A 24633-nucleotide genomic window follows, 5' to 3' on the forward strand; every position below is an offset into this window, starting at 1 on the left:
AGAGCGTGAACGAAACTGAACAAATTTCGGCCGGCGTCACCTATTTATCGGAAAATTAGGGGAAAAAAGCGGCACGAACGGAGCCCACTCATTGGCTGGCCAATGAGAGGGCAGAGTGCGCAGAACAAAACTGGGACGTAACGCCGCATTACATTTTTTCAGTTTAAGCGTTTTAAATGTTTTTATGTTTTATTAATGTACTTACGTGATCTTTCCAACGGACATGTTGAGGATCTCCAGCCTATTTGGACTGAATAACACGAATAACATAACACTGAAGATTTGACGGCAACCGGCAACTAATGTAAAATCGTAAATCTGTTGCCAACCGAACAAAAAAAAAATGCACTCATTAAAAGTCACACAGTTTCCATATTTATCCACAACCATTTTGAAATGTTTGAATAAATCGTATTTTTGTAACCGCCAGTTAACTCCTGAAGAATGTATTTTATTTATGACATAAATAAATTTGTAACATATGCAACACAATATACACGGACACCCGTACAAGTATGAAGTCTCAGTTACAGTTTAGACTTTAGATGTTGTGGTGTTGTTTTACCGGAAAAACCCTCTCAAGGTCTCACGTCTTCATACAGTAATTCGTGGTCTGGTCATCTACCATGCCGAGGACTCGACAGGGTTTTTCACCCCCACGACATAGTACAGAACGTTTTTTCTCCACTTCTTTCCCCTTTCATTGCAAGAGTTGACTTGAAAAACATTGAAAACACAAATTACTTCATCACATTTTTATTTCAGTTATGGACACTATTTAACGGATCTTAACGTATTTATTATTTTAGAAAATTTCAACTCGACACTATTAATTTTACGTAAAACTAATTTCAACTTTAGACTGCACGTTTTGAGGGTGTTTTGGTTTTTTCGAATTAACTCAACGCGTCGATCCGATCTGATTTTGTTTCGAGTATCACCCTTGGACATTTCCGGCGGTTTTTCTTGCAGTAACAGATTAACAATTTTGGCGATCTTGAAAATTCGATCTTCATCGATCAGTAAAATTTTTTTGCCTTTTATCCGCCCTTTGAAGAACACTTCCACCTCTTCAACTTGACTTTTCAACAAAAGCTGTCGACCCAACCCTGACATCATATTAACGTCGTGAGTTGTAAGGGTGTGCTTCGTCTTGGGTTTCATGTTTCTTATGACACACTTCATGATATATTTCATGGTGGTCATTCTAGCTGTGGGGACGGAGAAACTTCCCGAATAAACAAATTTATCGGGTTTGGCTTCCACTTTGTCTTGATGTGCTTGTCCCGCTTTGAGACGTGTGTATTTATATTTAATAAATTTTGGGATGTATCTGACTTGTTCTTGAACGTAGTGTTTAATGTTGTACGTGGCAACTTCGGTGGAAAATACCATTTGTGCTTGCGAATAAGCCATCACAATAATTATTATATAAATCAGAAAAAAGATTTGAAGTATAATTCCATATACAACAAATAGAAAAACAGCCAGTGGATAATCGATAAACTTGGACATTGACACCTCACTAGCTTTGAAAGACATCGTAACCAACAGCCTCATAGTTTTCACTATGGTGTGTATGTTATCGAAATAATTGCCATACAAGAGAACAAATGCCATACTGGTACCCACCACCACCACGAAAAAGACCAAACTGATGGACAGAATAGGTGCAACAGACATAGATAAAGTCCGTTCCAAAACTCTGAACATCATAGCAAACCTGAGAAACTTCCAAAGACGAACTGTAGCGATGCACACCAAGGTAGCGGCGAACATCTTCAAAAAATCTTCCAAATAAAAAAGGTAGAAGTAGTTCAAAAACTCGTTGTGTTTCACTTTCTCCAGTACGTCAAGATAATGTCCGATACTCCTCATTCTCAGAATGAACAAGCCTATGCAAACGACACTCATTAAAACGATCAGGAAGTCTACCAAAAACCAAACATCTTTATAGAACGTCCGGAACTTTTGAATCAACCCCTTTGTCTGTTTGAAGGAGAGCACGAACACCCAAAGAACAAAAAGAACGAAAAATAACGCAGTTATCTTCTGGACTTCGTTTTGGACGAAGAGCATTCTCACGGCATCAACCTGAAAAAAAAATTTCACTCTCGAAGTACTAGTATTGCTATCACTCAAGCTAACCTCGACGTTTTTGAACGAATAACCAGAAGCACTTTGCTCAAACAACAACTTCACCGAATTGAACACGTTGTAGTCGGCGTTATACGTCAGAAACTCGATAAATATGTTCCTGGTTTTGTGGTCCACCCAAAACTTTTGCGCAAGTTTCCTGAAATTGGCGTGCGAGTTGTAGAGGGTGCGTCCCAAGTAACCGACGTAGCCACCCCCGGGATAAACACTGAACTCCCCTGGAAAGAACACGCTTCCGTGTATTCGCGAGTGGAGTGCCAAATACTTACCGAAAGTGCCGAAAGTTCCAGTTTTGTGTTCCGGGCTGTACTGCCATATGGAACGCAACCTGTCGAATTTTAGATATTCCGAGAAATGACCCCATCCATAGCCGTATCTTCTGGTTTCCATCAGGTGCAAGGAAAGTTCTGGATGGCACGAGATGTTTAGGAATTTCATCGGTTCCGCGATTCGGCAAACGTTCGCTTTGATTCGTTGCTGTCGGAGTCTGGCAACTCCGATGTATTTGTTGGTCATATCCAACATCAGGGCAGGATCGGACACTACGAAATTTCCGTACCATCTGACCGGTTGCAGGGATGGAATCAGCGTGGTGTTTATGTATTCGTACACGCTGCAAAAATTCAATTCCATCTCTATTCTCTCAAATAAACAGACACTTACTCGTTCACCGATTCCATGCCGTGGAAACCCAAGGTTCTAGTGTGGACCCCTTCCAACAGTTCTTCTAGTAATATCTTGCTGCGTATAATAAGACTGTCTTTATTTGCCAGAATTACAATGTACAGAACGACTATGTAGATACTAAACATGATCAAATCTTCTAACTCGTGGACAACGTAACGTCGACGTTGAACAGTGACACGTTTTGCCTAAAATTGTCACCGTAATCTAGTCTCTTGAAGAATGTAAAGAACTCACTTTGACTTCAACCGTTTGCATCGGTTTGTACAAGTGTTTGAAGTACGGCCTTAAAAGTACATCGCCCAACTGTTTGTACAAAAACCATCTCTGTCCTTCTGTTGCAATCCATATATCGTTGAATCTTTTACTTATGTTGTACCTCAATTCAAATTTGCATAAAATATTTTGAACAAAAAGAAAGATGGTTTCGTAAATCAACACAGCACACCAGATGCCAATAAGACAAGAAGTCAACCACAACAAACTGCGATTAAATGGTACCCAAAATCCCAAGACAATCAAGAAAGATGTATTAATAGTCACTAGTAGCGCGAGCAACAACCTAAAATATGTTGTTATAAGCGTGGTATGATTTTAATAACGAGAATGGTCTATACCAACAAGTTAGTGTAACGTAAAATGACATCTCATCATCAAAATGGTACTTGGAAAACTGCTTTTTGGAAAATCTGAAATCTGATATCGAAGAAAATACTTCTAGGTGTTGTGCAAACTCACCGAAAGCAATAAGCTATAACGATGTGAACCACAAAACTTAGAAAAGAACCGACCACCGCAACAAAAACAGTGAAAACGTCGATCGCGTAGTAAGGATAGTCGAGACCGTCTTTCAAATGTAACGATGGTACTCCGTGCAGTATAAGAGACACCATGTAAGTCATCAAAATTGCAGAAAATATTACAGTTAATTTTTTCACCAAAGAAAAATTGTCCTCGCTTTGCCACAAGTACCACGTGTGATACTTCTGCGCGAATTTGAACTGGAGCAAAAACGTTGTCCAATGGAACGGTTCCTTTCCTGTCGGGGTCAAAGAAATATGCGATTTCCCTTTAACTACAGTCAGTCGTCTTTTTACGCTAAAGTACCACTCGGAACGTTGCTGCATGTCGTAAACCAAGATGTCGGTACAATACCTACGAGTTAACTCCGTTAAAATCTGATTGATTCGTGATGGTACTCAGTACCATTCGGGGTTGGGTCCCGTGCAGTCAAACCATAATTCAATCTTCAACAGATCGCCCAGATGGTGCTCTGTCGTCAAAATGAATATATCTTTTCCAAATCTTTGCAGCAGACGCAGTTTAGGGTCAGGATAATTTAACACGTGTGGCTACAAAACCCAAAGTACATACAAGTAAAAATGTCTTGGGAGTACTAACATCGCTGGAAGCTTTACCACCGACCAATCTAATAATCACGTTAGAAGTAGTTCCGGCACGACGTCCTATTCCTGTTTTTACAACTATTAAATAAGCAAAGCGATGCTTTCTGTTGTTATCCGCTAGGAAATAGACTGGGCTCTAAAAATCTAGTTGACTTGTCAATATCTTGGAGTTAATCGACTTACACTTCTTTTTATTAATACGAAAATCAGACCGCAACAGTAAAATGCGAAAGTTACAGCAACCGTCGTAAAAATGACGTAACAAGCCTGGAGTTCTAATTCGAGTTCTGGTAGTTCCACTTCTTGTAGTATCGATCCTACGCTCTGTACGTAACCGGCAATAACTGAAAAGTTTGTGCACTCGCAGTGGATAAGGGTGGCGTTGGCTTCTTTCCCTGGCTGGCTTTGAACATTAACAAGAGAAGACAGAACGAAGACGGTTTACCTTGCAAGTTGGCACCCACGAGTTGTTGAACTCGATCCAACGAATGCAACAAGTCATTATAAGTTGTAAATCGTAAGTTAAGGAGTTGAGCGAAGTTTCAGCGACGACGTCTTTGCTAGCCAGGACACCGACGTAACACCAGATGTTGTAATCTTCTTCGTTGATAAACTCGTGAAAAGTACTTTTCCGAGTTTCGAGTGTGCTCTCATTTCGAAAATCGTCTGTCGATGGAAACTTGTAATTTGTAATGACGACCTACGATTATTATTTGTCAAAGGAAAATATTGCCTTAATTAAATTAAATGGTACTTCCAGAGCTTCCAGTTTGGAAACGTTGAGAAATTCTACGTAAAGAGCTACATTTTTAGGAAGAGTTATTCGTCGCACTTTGATCTTACGGCTTAAATCTTCATCGGATAAGCTAGTATAACCTGCCGGAATAGTCAAAGTATCTGTGACAATATCAGGTAGCTTCTTCTCCTTGTTTAGCGTAAGAAAGACTTGAGCCGATTTATTAAAATGTTTGACTCGTTCTTTGCAAGTCGAATGCCAAAATTCGATACTGGCAATATCAGTTGCCACTTTCGTCTTTCCAGGATTCCACCACATCAGATCTTTACTCCAGGTGGACATCTTAAAGCATCTGTTACAGAACGCGCATTCCAAAAACGATTCGTACCAAAATGTCGTAAGGATGTTCGTCGTCGACGAAATCTTGAGACGGTGTCAAAACCACGCCTCTTGAGCGCACCTGAGTTTGCGCCAAGAATTTCCCGTAGTCTTTGGCCACAATGGTTGAACTTTTACGCCCAAAAGATTCGATGAAGTGTTCGCCGATCGCAGTGGTCATCGCTATTACTTTCGCAGAAAGACCGGAGGAGTTGACGATGTTGAAAGTGGACTCTTTCAACTAGATTTTCAGTGGAATTAATCGGAAACGACAAATTAGCACTCACGTATTCCATGTTTTTGTAATACTCGTCATTGAAGTCTACGTAATCGGCGTAGTTCTCGGTGACGAGGGGCTCGTCGTAGACTGGTTCCTCGGTGGTGACGTTGTGATCAACCGGCTTGACGATTTTATAATTTGGGTTGGTGTTGCTTTCCAAACATGTTGTCAAAGTACTAAAGAAAGAGATCTGGAAAAGGTGTCCGCCTCCTGTTTGTTTTTTCTTTTGAACAAGCAGGTCGGCGGAAAGCAAACAGAGTGAGTTTGGAAAATTGTACCTCGACACTTTGTTGGTTTTTTCGCCGAGATTGAGAGGAAACTTCTCGTTCTGTACCAACTCCACGTGCTTGTCCAACATCTTTTTGCATATGGTAGTGGTAAACTTGGCGAGTAAGGGTTCCGATTCGAGCAAGTCGTCATTGTGAACCATCAGCTTGGAGATGGACTCGCTCATCTGTACAATTTCGTTGACTGATTTGAACGGTGCCTGAAAGCACTGGTCAAAACGGTACACTCAAATTGAATTCTTCTCACATTTAACATGTCTTCGACAACCTTAAATTTGAGGTTCTGGACGAATTCAGAAAGTTCCTCGTCTTTGAATTCCTTCTTGACCACTTCGTTAACCACAGAGCGGAATTTTTGAATTGCCAACGCTTTTCTGTCTTTGCTTTTGCTGTTCAGTTGAGCGATTATCGACTGGTCTGGATTCTTACCGCCATACAGTTCCGTCAAAGAGTTTATGAACTCTTTGGGTTGTTGATCACTGATGACAGATGTTACTTTGGGTGTCACCGGTAGTTCTTTGGGCGGACCGTTCTCCTTGATAATCCTCACAAAGAAGTTATAATCGTCTGACGTAGGCAACAAAAACTTTTTCTCCATGACGAGAGGGAAACTACCATCCATGATTAATTCAATCTTCGTCGGATCTACAATTATTTTATTCTTTCAAAATGATAATTTAACTGAATCATTTATGTATGTTTTTCATTTCTGGAGCACCAACCTCAAGGTAGGTCAAAAAGACTCCAACCGTCGACGGTACTACTTTCGACTCACCCTTTTTGCTCTTCGCGTACAATTCGTAAAAATTTGGCTCCGTGAAGTGCTTTTGTCGACATTGAATTTTGAACAGCGTTACACTGGTGGTACCGCTGTTGGGTAACGTTCCGCATATATCGACGCTCGGCGTCCCCGGAAACGTGAGCTCCTTGATGGCTTTCCCCACTTGGTCGGACGTTTCTTTGAGCACCACCGTCACGATGTACGTCCCCGGTTTGAGCACGTTCTTCGCAATGACAAATTTGTAAGTGTTGCGTCCAAAATGCGTGTCCTTCGCGTAGTCAAATTTGAACGTGTCGTCCTTCTCTTTGGGCTCGACGGTCCATTCGTAGTCGTCGTTCTTGATGTTGACACACTTGCCCACGCATCGCACTTTCATGAACGTGATAAACTCGTAATTCGACGTGTCGGAAACCGGAGGACAGTTTTTTTCGCACGACATTTCCAAATGAGCCGCGTTTTCCAGAACTACAATCGTTAGCATCAGTTTTGCCGACTTGGTGAAGCTGCCCATGTTGTCACCGGCGGTTTCCACTTCCAGCGTGACCTCGATCTCGTCATCTTGCTCCACGTACTTGGCGGGAATCGTTAGTTTGCTACTGGTCGAGACCGGCTTTTTCGAACAGAAAGTCGGCGCTTTCTTCTGCTTGCAAGTCCACGTATAGACCAGTCCCTCGTTCGAGAGAAGTTTTTTGTTCGGATCGAATGATTCTTCGCCGCTCAATTCAATTTCGGTGTGTGGGGGCACCGTCTTGTAACTGCCACCAGATATGACCACCACCGGTTTCACCGCTTTGAAAAATATGTTGCATTTGGTTCGTCTAGGAAGAGGTAGTTTCTGGAGGGGAAAAAACGATTACGAATGGTGTCACCTTGACAATTATCGTCCTTACGGGATTGTTGGGTTTAGCGGTAGGATAAATTCTGTAATAACCGGGGGTCAATCCGTACTCGGGTATCGTAAGAATTGCACCTGCTCGGCTCAACCAGCCGTCGCGGATTTTTATAGGTATTTCATCGGGCCCTGGCAAAATTCATTTTAAAGAAAAAAAAATCTCTACAAAGTACGAGGACGCCAAGCGGTAGAAAAGAAGAAATCACATAAATAGATAATGAAGGTAGGTACTCACCATTCACTCGCGTGATTCTATAATTCCAGGTGTAATTGTCGTAGATTATATCTGGATATTTATCGATTATCTTTCTGGGAGACCAACTTATAAATAATTGTATCTTTTGTTTATTTGGAAATTGAATAGTTTTAGCTACAGTATAGTTTGTTTGACTGAAAGAGTCATGAGATAGGTATGCTATTTTTGCCAAAAAATACACAATCACTTTACCAGTTTTCTATTTGTGGATATCCTTTTATTTGAGATCGAACCTCTTCCACACTTAATAACAGAACGATAATTATTTGGATAATTAACATCCTCGTTGTTGTATTTTTCTTCCAAATATTGAAATCTGTGTAAAATATTTTGACAGTTTTTTGACATTTGCATAAATAATGTCAACTTCGATTAGAATAAATCCACAGTATTTTCCTTATTGTGTTCATAATTACAGAGTGGCTATAAAAGACCATATATCAAGAGTCCTGTAGAATTGTGCGGCTCTATATGTTTTTTGGCCGAACTATGTCGAATCGTTGAAGCTGGCAAATTAGATGTCAAATGACAAATGTCAAATTATTAATGAAATCTTAGCGTCAGTTTGTGAGATCGGCGTCTTATTTTTTAACTTTGCTTGCAGATTATTATTAGACATTAGTTTTTTTTTCGTACAAAACCATAGAATATGGAGTTCAGAAAATCCACATCCATTTGTAGAAACCCGATTGCAACCTATAAAGGTTGGAGTATGGATTGCTGCCTCACGAAGGCGTTTAATTGCTTTTATTGTAAAAATCAAAGAACCTGTCATTAATAAAGTTACATAACCTCTGTTTTTCTATTTGGTACCACCGTGGAGGGAGAAAAGACTGGAGATGGCATTTCCTATGCTGCCCATGTTAAAAATCCGAACCCTCTAAAAGCACGTGCAACAACCTTTTATGACCCAGTCCACAATGCGCTAGATAAAGAAGCACAATGCGCCTGGAAGGAAGGCGAAGCAAGCCATTGGCCTAGCGTCTATATTCAGAAACCTTTTATGACTCTGTAGTTTTCGCGGGCGGGTACACTTATTTGAATTAGTGCCCTCTCCAGTCTTTTCTCCCTCCACGGGTACCACAATATGCTACAAAGCGGCAAAATGAAATATATTCGAGTTCCACAGGACTTTTGATATATGTTCTTTTATATAGAGACTGTATTTATTCTTCTACGTAATTCTTTTTGAAGATAAAAATAACAGTTAATGCATATTCATATTTCTAATTCTCATGCAACTCATCAAATGGATTGAAACTACATAGAAAGCTAAACTGATTTTCAATCGATATTGAAAATGCTGTCGTAACTGGTAGAAACAACGCCACTACCAGAAGAACACTTCTTTCGGAACCTCGTAATATTTTTCGAAATGAAAACTTCTTTTGGCGCACCACACAGGCACTGAATTAGTTTCATGAGACACGCTAAAATCGTCACGCTTCAATCGTCGCCAGCCTCGGACCTTGAAGTGAAAACTTCACTCTTCTAATTTTCTGAAGTGAGCTCCATTTGATTTCTGTCTTCGGTCACTCGATCACTTTTTCAGAAAGTGCATTTTCTTTAATAAAAATAAAACTAGGACCTTTTGAGAATGTTTTTTATTAAAACTTCAAACATTCGACAAAATTAATTGACTGGATATATTCCACAACATAATCTAAATATATAATACATAATTTGAGTGTCAAATTATTTTACAAATATAATAATCCTGAATAACACAGAAACGAGTAACTTGTGTCTTAATGAATTAGTAGTTGACCTTTCGCATATAAAAATAGTGATTATTCTAAAATAGAGATGATGGTTTAATAATACTTTTGAAGTAACAATCCCATTCAGTGGGCAATTTTTTCACGAAAAACAATATTTCAGTTCTCGTGCAGTATTCCGACCTTTATTGGTCTATTTTTTCGGCATCTTGAAATTTTTTGTTCTTGAAAAACGCCATTCCCAATACACGTAATTGTCTTTCTCATTCTCGGTAATGTATGAAATAGGAATGATTGTGATTTTGTGTAATTTTTTGTGACGTTCTAGTCTACTTATTGAAAATAATTTAATTTGCCACTTATTCACTTGTAAATAACAACATTCAAATAATTGAACCGCCAGCGGTCATTCACGTAACAGTAGAAACATTCGGTAATAAATAATGTGTCAATACTTTACAAAATTTGCTTTAGTACTATCTAAAAGAATACTGTTGGACCCAATTTTCGATAAAGCTCCCCAACTGGGCGCCACGTTACAGACAGGAATCTAATTAGCCCGTTCTCAGATGGCGCCACCCACGAATCTTAAGGCACACTTGAGCACACCATACGTCACTACATCTACAAGAACTAACCTAGATAATACTTTTACGAGTTCAGAATTATTATCACAAATCTGATCACTGCCTTAAACCTAAATGTGTCCGTCCATGTAGTTCACCTCGTTGTACATGTGTCGAACATTGTCGTCTCTGTTCGCGTCAAAAGCGGTGTACTGTGGCAGATCTCTGGTGTAGCCGTTGGGCACGTTACCGTTATGGGCAAACCCGTTTGCCATGCTCCTCACACCGTGGGCGACGGTTTGGGCGACTCCGTTGCCGACTCGCTTGCTGATGGTCTCGATGGGATCACCCTCCAAGTCTTGAAGGGTGGTGTCGGTTGGAACGATACCGTTCGCGTGACCGTTGGCCACGCCGTTGGCGTAACCGTTGCTCATCTGGGCCTCAGCTCCTTGTTGGAGCTTTATGTACTCGAGGTGTTCTTTGACGACGTTCTTGAAGTCCTCCTGAACCGGAACCGTGTCGGTATCGCCGTCCACCTATTGATTCGAATCAGATTTAAACGATTCGTCTAGACACGACAGGATTCTGATTACTGTGTTTAGGAAAATTACAGCTTTTCGGAGAAACAACTTACAATTGTCAGGCGTCCTATGTGATCCATGGTCTTCAGCATGGGCAACGACGACTGCCGGAAAATTTCCAGTCTTCGTCTGAAGGCCGTCACGCTGTCGTCCAGTCTTCCTCTGCCCAGCTGCAGTTTAGAGCAGTCCAGAAGGATGATGGTCGGTTTTTGTTTAAACTGTAACAAGTACTCGCGTTGAGCCTTCAATAATGACATCCATGTTGGATAAGTGCAAGAAATACGGTGTCAAATGGCTCGATACGAGTACGACTAATGATTTATTCGTGTGATAATAACACAGCAAACATCTTTAAAATATGCAAGGAATTCAGAAAATGGAGCGCTTAAGCTCGTAGTCTGAGAAAAACATCAGCTTTCCGTGTAATTTCAGGTTTGTCCTTCACGGAAACGGCTAAATATTTGATTAAGACACGACGAAAATTATACGTTTGTTAGAGGAACATATAACTTCTAGAAACTACAATTGTTCACGTAGGTGGTAATTATGACGTTGTTTTTTGGTATTTGATTAACATTGATAAACACTTTGGCTGATCTTTTCTTCATTTTTGTCATCCAAGTTGACTATCAACATTGACCCAAGAAAAATCACTCTCTTTGTTGTTATGTAATTTAGATTTGTTTTTTTTTTTTTTTTTTTTAATAAAGATTGCTTTAGTATGTCTTTACCTTCGCTTCGAACTCGGTGGCTTGAGTCATGTCCCTCGGGAACCCATCCAGGATGATCCCCGGAGCGTTTATGTTGGCAGCCATGTGCGACTCCACGAACTTCATGACGATATCCAAAGGCACCATCTCCCCTCCAGTGATACTCTCTTTGATTTTGGCCGTCTCGCTGTTGTGTCTCGGGTCGGGTGGTTCCGCAGCCGCCCGCAACAGCTTCCCTAAACTGATGTGGGTCCATCCCGTGTCCTTGGCGGCTTGGGAGCAAAGCGCCGCTTTGTTGCTACCGGGGCCACCGATCACCCACAGTACTGAAGGCCAGCCCGTCTTCACGGGTGACTGATAGTTGTGGTTGTTGTTGGCTGTGACTGAAATCACTTGGGTTTTGGGTCGTTCGGGCTCGACTTCCATGCGGTCGGGCTGATTTTGAAGGTTCGCAGGTACAGGAGGCAAAGATTGCTGGAAAATGGACGAGTCGTTGATGGAATCATGAATTCTTAAATTTGTTGTGCGGAGAAAGAGGTATCGATTGTATTTTATTTTTATGATGGTTTATGAAGCCGGCGATCGATCGCCCGGAATAATAAACAAAGGAAAATTTGATGGGTTGTTCGCTTTGTCCCGTTGATTTTGATTTTTTTAGATGAAAGTTGAAGGGCAGGATCCGCGATATCTGTGCTCGTTGAACTTACCATTGTTGGAAGTTCCGTGGTGACGTCTGTTGGGACGGTCGCTACTTTTCCGTTGGTAAACACCGGAGGGTTGTCTTGCATTCCTAAAATCTTGAATACTGCCGTTCGAAAATCTTTGTAGACGTCTGAGGGATGTCTTTCGCCGTTTATCTGGAATTTAATTATGTATTACACTTAAGAAAAAATAATCGATACTGATGTTGATGAGACGAATTAAGTCTCTGTAAATAATGTATTAATGACTGAAACGTTAATCGTAATATCGAAAATGTGACGTGTTTATGAACCCACATTTTGTCGAATAATCTATTTGACAAAAATTTTATGCCACCATGGACACGTGTCCCACAATTGTAATCCGCAATCATGGCAGATTGTAAAAAGCTTTTTCACACGAAACTGTTTAAATAAAACATTATGAAGAGAACAGCCACGCAATTACCTGATCTGACTCCTCTTGAGTAGTTATGGAGTCATTTAAAAGGCAAAATTTTACAAAATCTATAACTACAAAGAAAAACTAAACAAGACATTCATTTAATAATTTTTTTCAACTTATTTGTTGCCAAGAAAACGACGAATAAAATTTGCAATAGTTATACAGAGTGACTTTGAAAGTTGTGCAGAGATTTTAACCAGTAGTAGAACTCCACAGTAGGTAACGACTGAACCAATAATGCCCTATACAAATGTTTATAATTTTCGAGGAAACGGGACTAAAAGTTTTTCAAAAAAAGTTTGGGAGCCACTGAGTTTTGTGAAAAATGGGTTAAAAAAAAACATACCAGACTTTTTTGTTCTTATTTAATTCAAGATTAAGTCACTTACTAATATCGAATATCATATCATAAATCATATCTTTAGACACGCTGTATCTATTTCAGAAAGTAAATAAATCTGTAACCAACATATCTGATTTGATTCTATGTCACAGTTTTTTCTTTTTTAAAATTACAGCCAAACCTATTATAAAAACCTTAAATTACCGCTACCGTTTGGATCGATGTTGTTTTTTATCGTTAGACATTAACATTGGTTGGAGGTCAAATAAACTAAAACGTGGTCGAACGAAAATAATAATAAACTACACCTCGTACACCTTTTTTTTTAATTTACAATTACAACGTTTACGGTAATAAAGTATTGAGTGATTCAAAATGATTGTGGGTAAGTATGGCAACTGTGTACGAAAATTTATGTGGCAACTGTGTGGGTGGGGTAGAATTGACATTTGTATGACATTTCATATGCCTGCATTTGATTTTTTTGAATCACCTAATAGTTACCGACAAATTAAATGTATCAACAGAAAAAATTCGACGAGATAATAACGTTTGAAAGCTGCAGTTAACACAAACTGAATAAACACATTTAACAGATATCGGAAAATCGTGACGACGTCGCGTGATCGCAGGATCAAAATCAGAGCTTTGAATTGCCGGAAGTCCTAAACAAACGACTTTGAACGCTCCGGAGTTTTCCTTATTACCTCCGATTTGCATAAGGAAAACGAGTGTTAACGGCGAGAAACTGTGGAGAAATATTTGACCCTTCTTATTGTTAAGTCGCGATTGTTGTTTGCAAAATAAAAAAATAAGATCGTGCCAACTTACCGATATTAACATATTACTCTGGTCGAAGTAGTCGGCGACGGGCATGACGTTCTTGTAAAAATTATTCAATTCCATCCTGGCCAGCGATAACACCACTTGACCTAATTTGGCACCATAGTCGATTTGTCTTTCGAGGACTTTTTGTCGCCAAGAGATCATGATGGCTCCGTTCAACATCTGAATCTACAAAAAGGAAGTCTTGAGCACCAAAAATTGTTGACGAATTCACAACACATAACATTTTTGGAGTGTCCAGACATATCTACCTTTACAAACCCCATACAAATATACTTGTTTCTCGAAGGAAATAATGTTGTATCCTACTATCGACATTTTAATAAGTATCGGATGAATATTTCCTAGCAGAAATACGTAAATTAAAGAGTAGTTCTTTCTCGTTAATTATTTACCTACTGAATGCAGGTGTCACACTCGTGTTTTTATATAAACTGAAATTACACCAAAGAAATCGATGTCAAAAGACAGTCTGTTAATTTATTATATTGTGTGATTCAAAATTATTGTAAGTAGATAAGTATGGTAACTATGTACGAAAATGTATGTAGCAACTCTGTAGGTAGGATAGAGTTGACATTTTTTTTGACAGTTCATAGTCGCGCAATTTTGGAAATTGTCAAGTCAATGTGCAATGGTATAAAAAAAATCAAATGCACGTCTATATGAAATGTCATACAAATGACAACTATACCCCACCGACGCAGTTGCCACATACATTTTCGTATATACATAGTTGCCATACTTATCCACAATCATTTTTAATCACCCAATATATACTTTAATAACTAAGAAAAGTTGTGCGTTCAAACAACAACAAGAGTGCATTTAATAATCAAGTTAACACGTGCTGCTTTAATGGGATTTATTAATATTCTTCATCGCATCACACAATTCAGTAATAGGTGGATCAAAACAGTATATTCGGATTCGGAATGTAAAATGCATTCACGTTGTTTTGGCATAATGGGAGGCCATGGAAATTTTGGATTTAATTTGGTAATAAAGCTGTCTGTTGAATTAGGTTATGTTTTTCTAAGTTTGAAGTTATAAATAGCGTCCATGTCTAATACATTGTTGTCAGTTTTACTAGTTTGAGAAGAAAGAAGAATACTCAGACATCGCGGAAAATTCAGCAACATGTTAAAGTCCATTCAAAAATCAAAAAACCACCACCTGTTGCTCTAGGTTGGTAAAATTTAAGAAACCCTAGGTAGATACTGTCGCGAGCAAAAAAAATGGTCGTCAAAATCATACTTTGACGCAATGGAAAATGCTCCATTGTAAAATGGTCGTAAATATCATAACATTCATAACCTATCATCATGTTGTATGACATTGTGATTCTTTTCTCATTTTTTTAACATTTTGTTGAAATGGGCATAATCAGGCAGGGATTTTTTTTTAATTTGTGACAATCTAACCAAATTTTGAAATGACATTGACGAGCAGAATTTTTTGCTCGCGACAGTATTTTTTCATACTATGTTTTAACTAAAATATAAATTATGTCATTTATTTGATTAAAAATAAAATTCAATTGATTTGAACTTCCTTCATATTGTTTTATTAGCAGCACGTTTCATTTATTTATTGATTCTTATTATTTTTACATGCCCAGAAAAACAAGACACTTAATAAACATTTAACCTCAAAATTACAAGGCTCACCAAATTTTACACTAGACAGCGTTGCCGATAATAATTATCGAGGAAAATGCGACGTTGGTGGTTTTTTGATTTTTGAATATACTTTATGTTAATTTTGATAGGTCCGCGTGTCAGTGACGGAAATCAAACAACGTTAAAAAACTAAATCATGGCTTCCCATTACTTATAAAGTAAGTTGTTTTAATAACTGTTACAACGTAGACTTCTTGAAAAATTATTGTCTTTGAGTATCTCAGCAAAAAATTTGTGACTTTAACAAGATATAAAGTGGATGAATGCCACGTGTATGACAAGATCAAACATTTCTGTCGATTCAACTCGTCACTGCCGCTCCTGTCTCCTTTCCAATCTAGAAACAATGTATCAAACTGTCAAACGCGAAAAATTGGACAGCATCAACATCTCATCGGGTTCTTTAAAAATGATTAGTTTCTTTTATTGCCAACGGCTGCAATACGGATCAATAAAAAAAACCTTTCTAAACAATGAAAGTTAATCCAAGTTTTTATGAACAATAACCAAAAACATTTTTACTGAATCTATCGTGTGTTCATTTAAATTTCCGGTCAAAAGCGATTGACAAGATAGAAACCTCACAGATACGCATGCGTCAGATCTAAACAGCGTTTACCCACTCAGTTACTGCACTGATTTTTGAAACAAATTTCGCACAGGCCCAATTTTTAATTTTCACAGAGGTCAAGAGCGGCTGTGACAAAACTTTTCTGAAAGCTCAATCAGATGTTTTTGTAATTACGGGAGTATACCACCTGTTTTCGATTCTTTCAAAGCTGCTCTTGACCGTACATTTTTTGAAAGGTTAAATTTGTGGCCTTCAACCTTCATTCATCCCTCATCACATTCGTAAAAATGACACAAGGGAACACGCAAAAAACGAAAGGTGTAGTTCATTTTGATTAAAAAGAATTGTTAATTGTGCGCTTTATCGAAATAGTCTATTTGCTGCGCACATAAAACTGTAACTAATTTTTCATTGACATGAATATCTGATAAGGTGGTGTACACAGGTCAACCAAATCGATCACTGTCTTTTTAATAACAACGTATTACATTTATAAAATAAAATTTACCTTCATTCCGATTACTGTACTTACTTTTAATTGACAAAATTTTTATTATTTCTGATTTTAAGTTCTGCTTTGAGGTTTTTGCTCTAAAAGGGTCGATAGCAACGTTTTTGCATTCGTGAATGAGCGATGGAAAACTGACTGCTTAAGCTTACCTTCTCGGAATATTCGACCACATCCCTCATGTTTCTGGGAAACCCAGAAACCAGATAAGTTTTCGCCGTCGGCGCCATCTTCATTTCCAGCATGAGCACCTCGGTGACAGTCTTGCTGGACAGCAAGCCGAAATCTTGCATGTCTGCAATTCAGTTCCACCTTTAATGCCCCTCACTAAATTTGTTTAATTATTATGCAACCCCATGCTGTGCAGTCACACGCTAACACTAACTTTTGATTTATGGCAGGCACTGCCAACGCTTGAATTTTGCAATAACCCATTATCAACAAGATCCGAGAGTGTAAAGGTTTTCATTTTAACCTTGAACAGCATGGCTTGTAATTGTATTAACTGTGTGCGTTATTTACTTTCAGGAATCAATATGGAAATTACTGAATTTTCCAGCAACGACCTGAACTCGTATTATTAATTGTGATTGTAAATTAGTCACTTTCAAAAACGCAAGCTTCAAATCTCTGCATTCAAGCTCAGAGAGTTTAATCTCTGACGAAGCTTAGTGCCTGCTCTACTAGTGCAGTCGCTGTTTCTTTTCTGGAAGACGGTTTTTTACTCAAAAATCGTCCTCCATTCCAGTGGGAATATTCTAAAATTCCGTTATCGACGAAAGCAGCGAAACTAACTAACACCTCGAAATCCACACAAAAAATAGAAAGAAAAAATTTGTTGGTCATGATTTCTAATTTACCTTTTTGAATGCTACCGATATTGATTAAGCTCGTATGTCCATCTAGGGGTTCAACAAAAACTAAATCATTTTCGTGAACATCACACGCTGTATTGATTATTAAACGTTTTTTGTGCATGAATAACAATTCGATATTGAAGTGTTTTCGGTATAAATGTTTTTCGACAGATGGCTGGTATTGATTTACACTTACCGTTGCCGATGGCGTATTGTTGTAAGAGGTCAGTCATGTTGATGTGTGTTATACCTTTCTTTTCTTGCATTAAACTATCACAATGGGTCACCTTCCCGCTGCCTGGACCTCCTGCAAGAGATGGTTGTTTTTTATCAAATCGAACGAGTAAGAATCCGGAAGAGGAACAGTCAAACGAAGTGAGTTATTTCGGAAACAACCAACATTTTCTCTGTTATAAAGATACGACTGAAGATAAAAAAGAGATTTTAATAATCTTTGTTTCAGTATTTTTAATACAAAAAAAAGTCTGATAATAATTTTCCACCTGGAAAACGAAGTAAGAAATAACAATTCCAAGAATTTCCAAAAATAACCTTTTGAATTCCAATCCCTCACCCCTCTCCTCTATCCTTTCCCTCCTCTGCCATATCTCTTTCATCCATCTTATCTTCCTTCCGTCTTCCTTCAGTATTTCTCCCTGTTCCTTTCCCTCCCTCTCTCTCATTTTGCCACATCCATTCCACATGTGCTCGATTGTCTCTCTCTCCTCATAGCACTTTCTGCACCTTCTTTTCTCTCCTTCCATCCAATACCTGTTTTCTCTTTCCTCGTTTCCACATCTGAATCTCGTCATAATTTTTCTCTCTCTTGCACTCTCTCTCCCCAGGTACTCTGGAATACACCTCTCATACTCCCTGTTGTTTCTGCATTCTTTGATTCTTTCCTTTCTTTCTTGCTTGTTTGTCTTTGTCTCTTTCACTCAGCTCTACATCCATCCATCTTCCTTTTGCTCTCAATCTTTCCACTTCTTCACGAGCATACCCGTTCCTCTGGTAGTATTTCGTCGTCTCCTTCGTCTCCGTGTTCTTTTTTTTCTCCTGGCGTTTCTCTGTTCACTCCTAGCATCTCTCCCAAATATTTCTCTTGCACCTTCTCTACCTCTTCTTCTTCCTTGTACTCTCTATCATGCTCTCAAACATCATTCTCCTTCTGAAATCACTTCCCCACATTCTCTCTCCTATTCCCGACAAGGTTACTCTGGAATCTTCTGATTTTAAACTCTCTTAAAGCGCCTAAACGATCAACATTCTGACATACCATTCTTGTTGGAAATGAAACTCTTTCTTTTCACTCACGTAACATTCATCGGAATATCTATCATACATCGTTCTCTATGTCTTCTTTGGAAGAACCATACGTTTCTTCTTCCTGAAGTTTTGTAACTACTGAGCATCAATATGAAAGAAACTGTAACTTCTCTACGTTCTCCATTAAACGTTTAGTTCAAAAGAAGATTTAGACAACCAATCAAGAATCAAAAATATTCAGAAAATAAGACTTTCGACTCTTCACTTCTTCGTCCTTATCCCCAACCACTTCTTACACTCACCGTTTCTTCTATATAAATACATTCCACCAACTTCAACATTTCAGGATATTTTTTTTTTGTTTTTCTTTAAATGCATAACTTTATTGAAAATTGCATTATTTTCTGAGCAAGCCAATATTAACTCTTTACTTTTTTTTTATCTCAAGCATTAACTAAAGAGCAGGTAGGTAATGATCAAGGCAAGTTTCAGATTGTAGTTATTTAGTTAAATGTAGTTATTTATATTACGAAAGGTAAGCATTATAACTAATCATGCAATAAGAAACTGCCTACACAGAAAACACGGTAGTTTCCAAGATTACTTGTAATGATATTGTATCCATAAAATGGAGGGAAAAGAAGAAAACTACTATTTTGTGACAATTTAAAAACAAACCAGTTTTTTTTATCACTCACCAAGAACGAATATAACTGGCACTTTCGGTGATTCAAAATGAACACTTGTGTCATTCTGCATCGGCAGTTTCCCCGTGGGAGGCGTCGCCGTAGTTCGGCCAGGTTCTGTCCGTCTTGGTGTATTCTGCACCCAAGTATCCTGCCCTTCTTCAAAAGCTTGGGATCCATCACTTTGTTCTTAAACAAAAAATAGAAGTGTAAATATCAATGCAGCATAAAGTAGCCTAAAACCTAAAAAACATTTTCCTAAAACAATGAGTTCCTAAAATTGCTACGTCACAGAACGACAGTGAAAAATAATAGTTTCACTATGCTAATGTTGTGTTTCGACGACGACGGAAAATGCGTGAGCTTTGTGATTATCAAAAGCTCAAATGCAGACAATCGCCCCGACCCCTGACTTGTATAGATTACACTTCCCTTGACCGATCATATCACTCCCAACCCTCGCAAGGCTGCAGCAAAGCTTTACTTCGGTCGCGCTTATAAATTAGTCTTCACGATTAAAATTTCCTCAATGCGCTCTTTCTTATTTATAACTCCAAGTGTATAAATATAGCAAGATTAAAAATTCCACATGCAACAATTTCCCTTGCGTTGGCTTTGGGATTGATTATTTTACAACAAAAATTTTCCAACTCTCGACATTTCCTAATCGCACACAAAATATCGTCTTGGTAAAATAAACATTTTCTGACCACATAAAATCTTTTGGTGAAATTCAGATTTGCGTGCTGATCTCTATTATCTAATAATTACTTCTTATCAAGTTTAATTGTAAAACAGTTTTGTGAACGTTTATTACTTTCCTTTTTAACTTGTTGAACTTATGACTCTTATGAGCTTGTGTTTAATTGACTAATTATGCTCAATTGTTTTGAATAATGGTGTGCTGTTAAAAGAAATGTAAATTTTCTTATCGCAAGCAAGGTTAACAACTATTTTTAGACACGGAAAAGAGTATCACAGAAAGAATCTGTAAAATGAAACGATTTTATCGATACGAAATAATTTTTTCTTATATTTTCACACCTAGTAATTGAAATAAATTTTGATTGATTGGAAAATTCCTAGTGAGAGAAATTTAAAGCGACAAGAAAATCTTGGTAAGAAAGGACACAAAATAAATAAACAGAAGACGTTAAATATACGTATTTTATTCATTATTCATTAATAATAATAAGATTTGCGTCTTTAATCAATCAAATAAAAAGTAGATCTGAATAGTCCCCCACATTTTTGAGGGATCTTGCACTAACTACCCTAATCAGACACAATTTAGTTTAGAAACATCTGTGATGGATCTGTCTTACGTCAGTTTAGCAATAACAATAAACATTATTTGGACAATTGTAGCAGCATGATGGATTGTCAATAGTGAAGCTCTTGAGGGGAAGGAGCGTTTGTCATTGCTTCACATAATTATTTATTTACTAGTTATTACTTTGCAATAGCAATACCCGTAATGGCCAAGTTCATCCTGAAAGCCGGTTAATTGCCAGGTCAGTATAACATCCATTAGAAACAAATGTATGACCAAATGTGTGTGTTCTCTTTTTCTTGCTCTTAGAATATTAATAATTCATAGGGAATATCTAATAGGTAAGCTTTTACAAAAATTTCGTGCTGAATTTTTAATAAATCTATGGGTCAATAATATTAATGAAACCGTAATACCCAGAGTAAAAGTACATGTGAAGTATTTATCAACGTGAATCTAGACAGTTATCAAAGTTGTGAACTAGGTTTGTAGTAATGAAATGGAAAGACGTAAAATGTTACGATTTCATATTTCCATAACAGAAAATTACTTTCTTAAAATGCTAATGTTTTAGGAATTGAAATTATTTTTTCAAATGCTTAATACATATTGTTTCTCAATGTAATATTTCACAAGCAAAGTTGTATACAATCCCCCCTTCCCCCCAGAGGAAAAATATATTTATAAAAAGGTATCTAATAATTTTATTTTGAAATATTGCTTTTTTCTACTTGAAAGCTATTACAAAACCCATTTTGAGTGCTGTAATACCGCGTAATCAACAATTAATGTTTCAGTTGGCAATAAAACTGTGGTGACTTTTTTGCGTCCGTGTTACATAACCGGAAGTGACATGAATTTGATAGATCGCCGAAAATTAGGTTATGTGTGATGCGAAGCAACGGTTTATTGAAAAATGAGGAGTTTTTAAAAACAAACAAGTTAGGACCAGGAAAAGGCATTTAATTGCTGCTCCAAATGACTCCTTGGAATGTTTCCATCGAATATACAATTGTTGTAGACATTAATCGTTACATTAGACGCGTCTTCGCATAACTATAAAAGTTACCACCTTACTCGCAGTTAGATATTCCTCATGAGGTTAAATCAGTCAATTTTATGTAAATATGGCGGAGGTGCCGGAATATTTTTTTACTAAAACTAAGGATTTATTCCTTATGATTTGAGCTAAATTATTCTATAAACTACGTCGTATAAATTTAATTGTGACCAATTAAATATGAAAACTTCATGACAAAAACTATAAACTGACGTGTTACAAAAATGGTGGAAACGCCGATGAGTAAATATTTTTCTGTAAGACTAACATCTCTGTTACTGTTTGCTCTAAATCAAATCTAAAAACCATATTTCAAATACAGGGTATTTTACGAGTGATAATGAGCCGGAGTCTGGATATTGAAATTAAAATATCCAGCTTTTTTTTAGAAATGTATTGTGGGTTGCATTTTCAATTCCGTCGGGCTCATTATCACGCGTGAAATACCCTGAATTTGTAGTCATGATGTAAATGCAAAAAACTGTGTGACTGCATTTATAGTGTTAATAAGAAAACCACAAATATGTCTCAGAAATAAGTACATTAATTTTAACCAGTGACAGTTCTCGTCAAGAACAACAAAATTATTAATTATTATGTACCATTTTATTAACGAGCTGTCTATTTTCTAATTATGTGAGCCAATGACAGTGACCGTGAAATAGTAGTTTTTGTAAAACAGCGCAAAACATTGTGTTTTTAGAACAAAGTTTTTTCGCTCTGCGGCCGAGGTAGAGATACGTAAGAGGATTAAATTTTTAGTTAGTTTTGTCCGACTCTGCAAGGCAGGTGTTTACGTGTTGATTCTGTGATTTGAGCTAAAATTTTGTGAAAATGGTGCGTATATTTTCGAATGGTGAATACATAAACGCTGTTCAAAATTCAAAAAACCATTGTGGTGCAAATGACTTATCTGTCACTGTGACAAGTAATAGAAGAAATGTCATGAAAAATGTGTGTGGTTTTTTTATTTTTGAACAGCGTTTAGATATTGTGTTGGCGTATGGTGAAGCGTGCGGAAGTTCTCCTCGAGCCCAGAGAATTTTCCTGCTGCTTCTTCTTATGGGGGTGAGTATTTGAAGGACTTGGTATATTCGATCCCAATTGATACAATTGAAGTTTTAAGAGAACGGGTAGAAAATTCACAATAAAGAGTAATGCTCGACGCCTTCATTATAGTATTGACGATAACGGCGGTCACTTTGAACGCTTATTAAAATTATTTTCATTTAATATCTACCATATGATTCTCTTTTTTCTCTTCCACCCTTACCATTATAGGTCACAGTACCGGACAGAGCAGTTAGGCGCTATGTATAAGTTAGCAAAAAACAAGTGAAAAATTTCTTGCATTTGTTTTTCTTCTTCGCTTATCGGCATCGGCGAAGCAAATAATCCTCATAGGAGGATAACGAAATTTGTGCAAAATCTTTCAATAATTGGATAACTTCAAGGTTTAGGAAAAAATATTTTAAAATAAGTATATTGTTGCAATTACAAGGTGAAATTAATGTACTTATTTCTAAGACACGTTGTATAAATGTTTCGGAAAGATGGTGGAGGCGCCAGGATATTTTCTAACAAATGACGATATCTTTGATATTGATTGGAGTTTGATTGGTCTAATTGTGACGAATCAGAGAATGAATGAATGAAGTCAAAGCCGTGTAACATCCGCTAATTTGAACGGATCTGTGAGTCATCGAGATAATTAATAATAAAACTGTGGTTAGTATACATCTGTTGTCGCGTAAGCTTGAGTAAGAATGGTGGGTGTCCAACGGAAGCTTAGAATAAATATTTTTATCGATTTATATGTCAATCACTTTTCACAAAGAAGTACGTCTTTGAAAGTTGCCATCACACCTATTGTTGTGATTGATCCAACTTGTGACAAATTAAATAAATCTTGAAGGGGTCGATCGGAGCGTTTGATTTTTTGCACAGAACAAACCTCACCTGTGTCCAAACAGATTCCCATATTATATCCTGGAAATAGTTAGATAATTGGGGTTCGGTTCGAAATCGCACGAATATAATGAATGACGCGGTTGCCGCGTAAACGTTTCCAATTTATACATGGAGATCGAAAAGTAGCGTTTGATCCACCGTCCGTCTGAGTCCTCAATCGGAAACGAAACGATCAACATCACTACATGATTCACCGATTCACTTTGCCATCGCCGTCCGAACAACGCAAGACATTAGTCCAGAAGAGCGGCGTCGATGATGCGGTCTCTCGTTCGCACCGGTTCTCCCCTGAAACTAGTTGATTTCATCGGAAGGCCGTGAAAATGTTCGGCAATTTGAATAATTAATGATAGTTGGCTTCGACGACGGTCGACGTCGTTACCATAGAAATGCGACGACGCATTGTTTTGCTTGACCATTAATGTCCATCTGTGCGCATGTTGACCGCTGATAAACCGATATTATAATCGGCTTTTTAAATATCGTTTAGACATGTACGCACTGTCCTACGTGATTACACTCAAAAAAAATCCCAAATTATCTTCCCTTATGCAAAGATACACCACTCTAACACGTAAATCAAAATAGTATCACATTTATTTTTTTTATTGGCTGGGGTTTATCGTTCCAGAAGGCGCAACATTTTCTAGAACCTTTTCAAATAAGCCGAAAACTCTTTTAATGAAGATCCTAGGGTCGTAATATTCTGATGTATTTCGATTTCACCCTGTATATTAATTTCTTTTTTGTAATTTCCCCATTTACACACTCTTTGTTAAGGAACGTAGAAAAACGAAATTTTTGCGATAAGCGAAAACGAAGAAATCCAGATATCCAGGGAGTAATATGTATAATTTTTATAAGGTTAGGTACCTATATACTCTGGACAGAAATTCAAAATGTAATAGGATCGACCTACATTTCAAGAGAAGTTCCTTATCACTTATCATGTTTATAATTTTTTCGCATTTTTTACAGTAAAGAACTATATT

General features: G+C 37.7%; 2 protein-coding genes across 3 annotated transcripts; both read right to left on the reverse strand.

Moving 5' to 3' along the window:
• Positions 1–740: 740 nt before the first annotated feature.
• Positions 741–8201, reverse strand: LOC138131502 (polycystin family receptor for egg jelly-like). Its single transcript, XM_069048560.1, has 20 exons — positions 8050–8201; positions 7837–7991; positions 7600–7730; positions 6704–7544; positions 6176–6573; positions 5920–6128; positions 5649–5817; positions 5372–5602; positions 5002–5325; positions 4693–4947; positions 4431–4646; positions 4243–4383; positions 4048–4193; positions 3580–3996; positions 3459–3530; positions 3079–3403; positions 2821–3029; positions 2427–2770; positions 2149–2375; positions 741–2094 (listed from the first exon to the last, which is right to left on the reverse strand). The coding sequence occupies exons 1-20, from the start codon at positions 8136–8138 to the stop codon at positions 775–777; spliced, it is 6219 nt and encodes a 2072-aa protein (XP_068904661.1). The 5' UTR covers positions 8139–8201; the 3' UTR covers positions 741–774.
• Positions 8202–9475: 1274 nt separating this feature from the next.
• Positions 9476–23922, reverse strand: LOC138131720 (adenylate kinase isoenzyme 5). 2 transcript variants are annotated; one of them, XM_069048895.1, is made up of 10 exons: positions 23630–23922; positions 19350–19526; positions 17582–17692; positions 17389–17430; positions 16681–16823; positions 13753–13935; positions 12140–12289; positions 11454–11906; positions 10776–10940; positions 9476–10677 (listed from the first exon to the last, which is right to left on the reverse strand). In XM_069048895.1, the coding sequence occupies exons 1-10, from the start codon at positions 23649–23651 to the stop codon at positions 10273–10275; spliced, it is 1851 nt and encodes a 616-aa protein (XP_068904996.1). In that variant the 5' UTR covers positions 23652–23922; the 3' UTR covers positions 9476–10272. The 2 variants fall into 2 exon arrangements, with proteins under 2 accessions (XP_068904996.1, XP_068904997.1); XM_069048896.1 differs by lacking the exon at positions 17389–17430 and having other exon boundaries at positions 9477–10677.
• Positions 23923–24633: the final 711 nt, after the last annotated feature.

The sequence above is a fragment of the Tenebrio molitor genome, chromosome 5, assembly GCF_963966145.1.
Source record: "Tenebrio molitor chromosome 5, icTenMoli1.1, whole genome shotgun sequence".
In the NCBI taxonomy this organism is placed as follows: domain Eukaryota; kingdom Metazoa; phylum Arthropoda; class Insecta; order Coleoptera; family Tenebrionidae; genus Tenebrio; species Tenebrio molitor.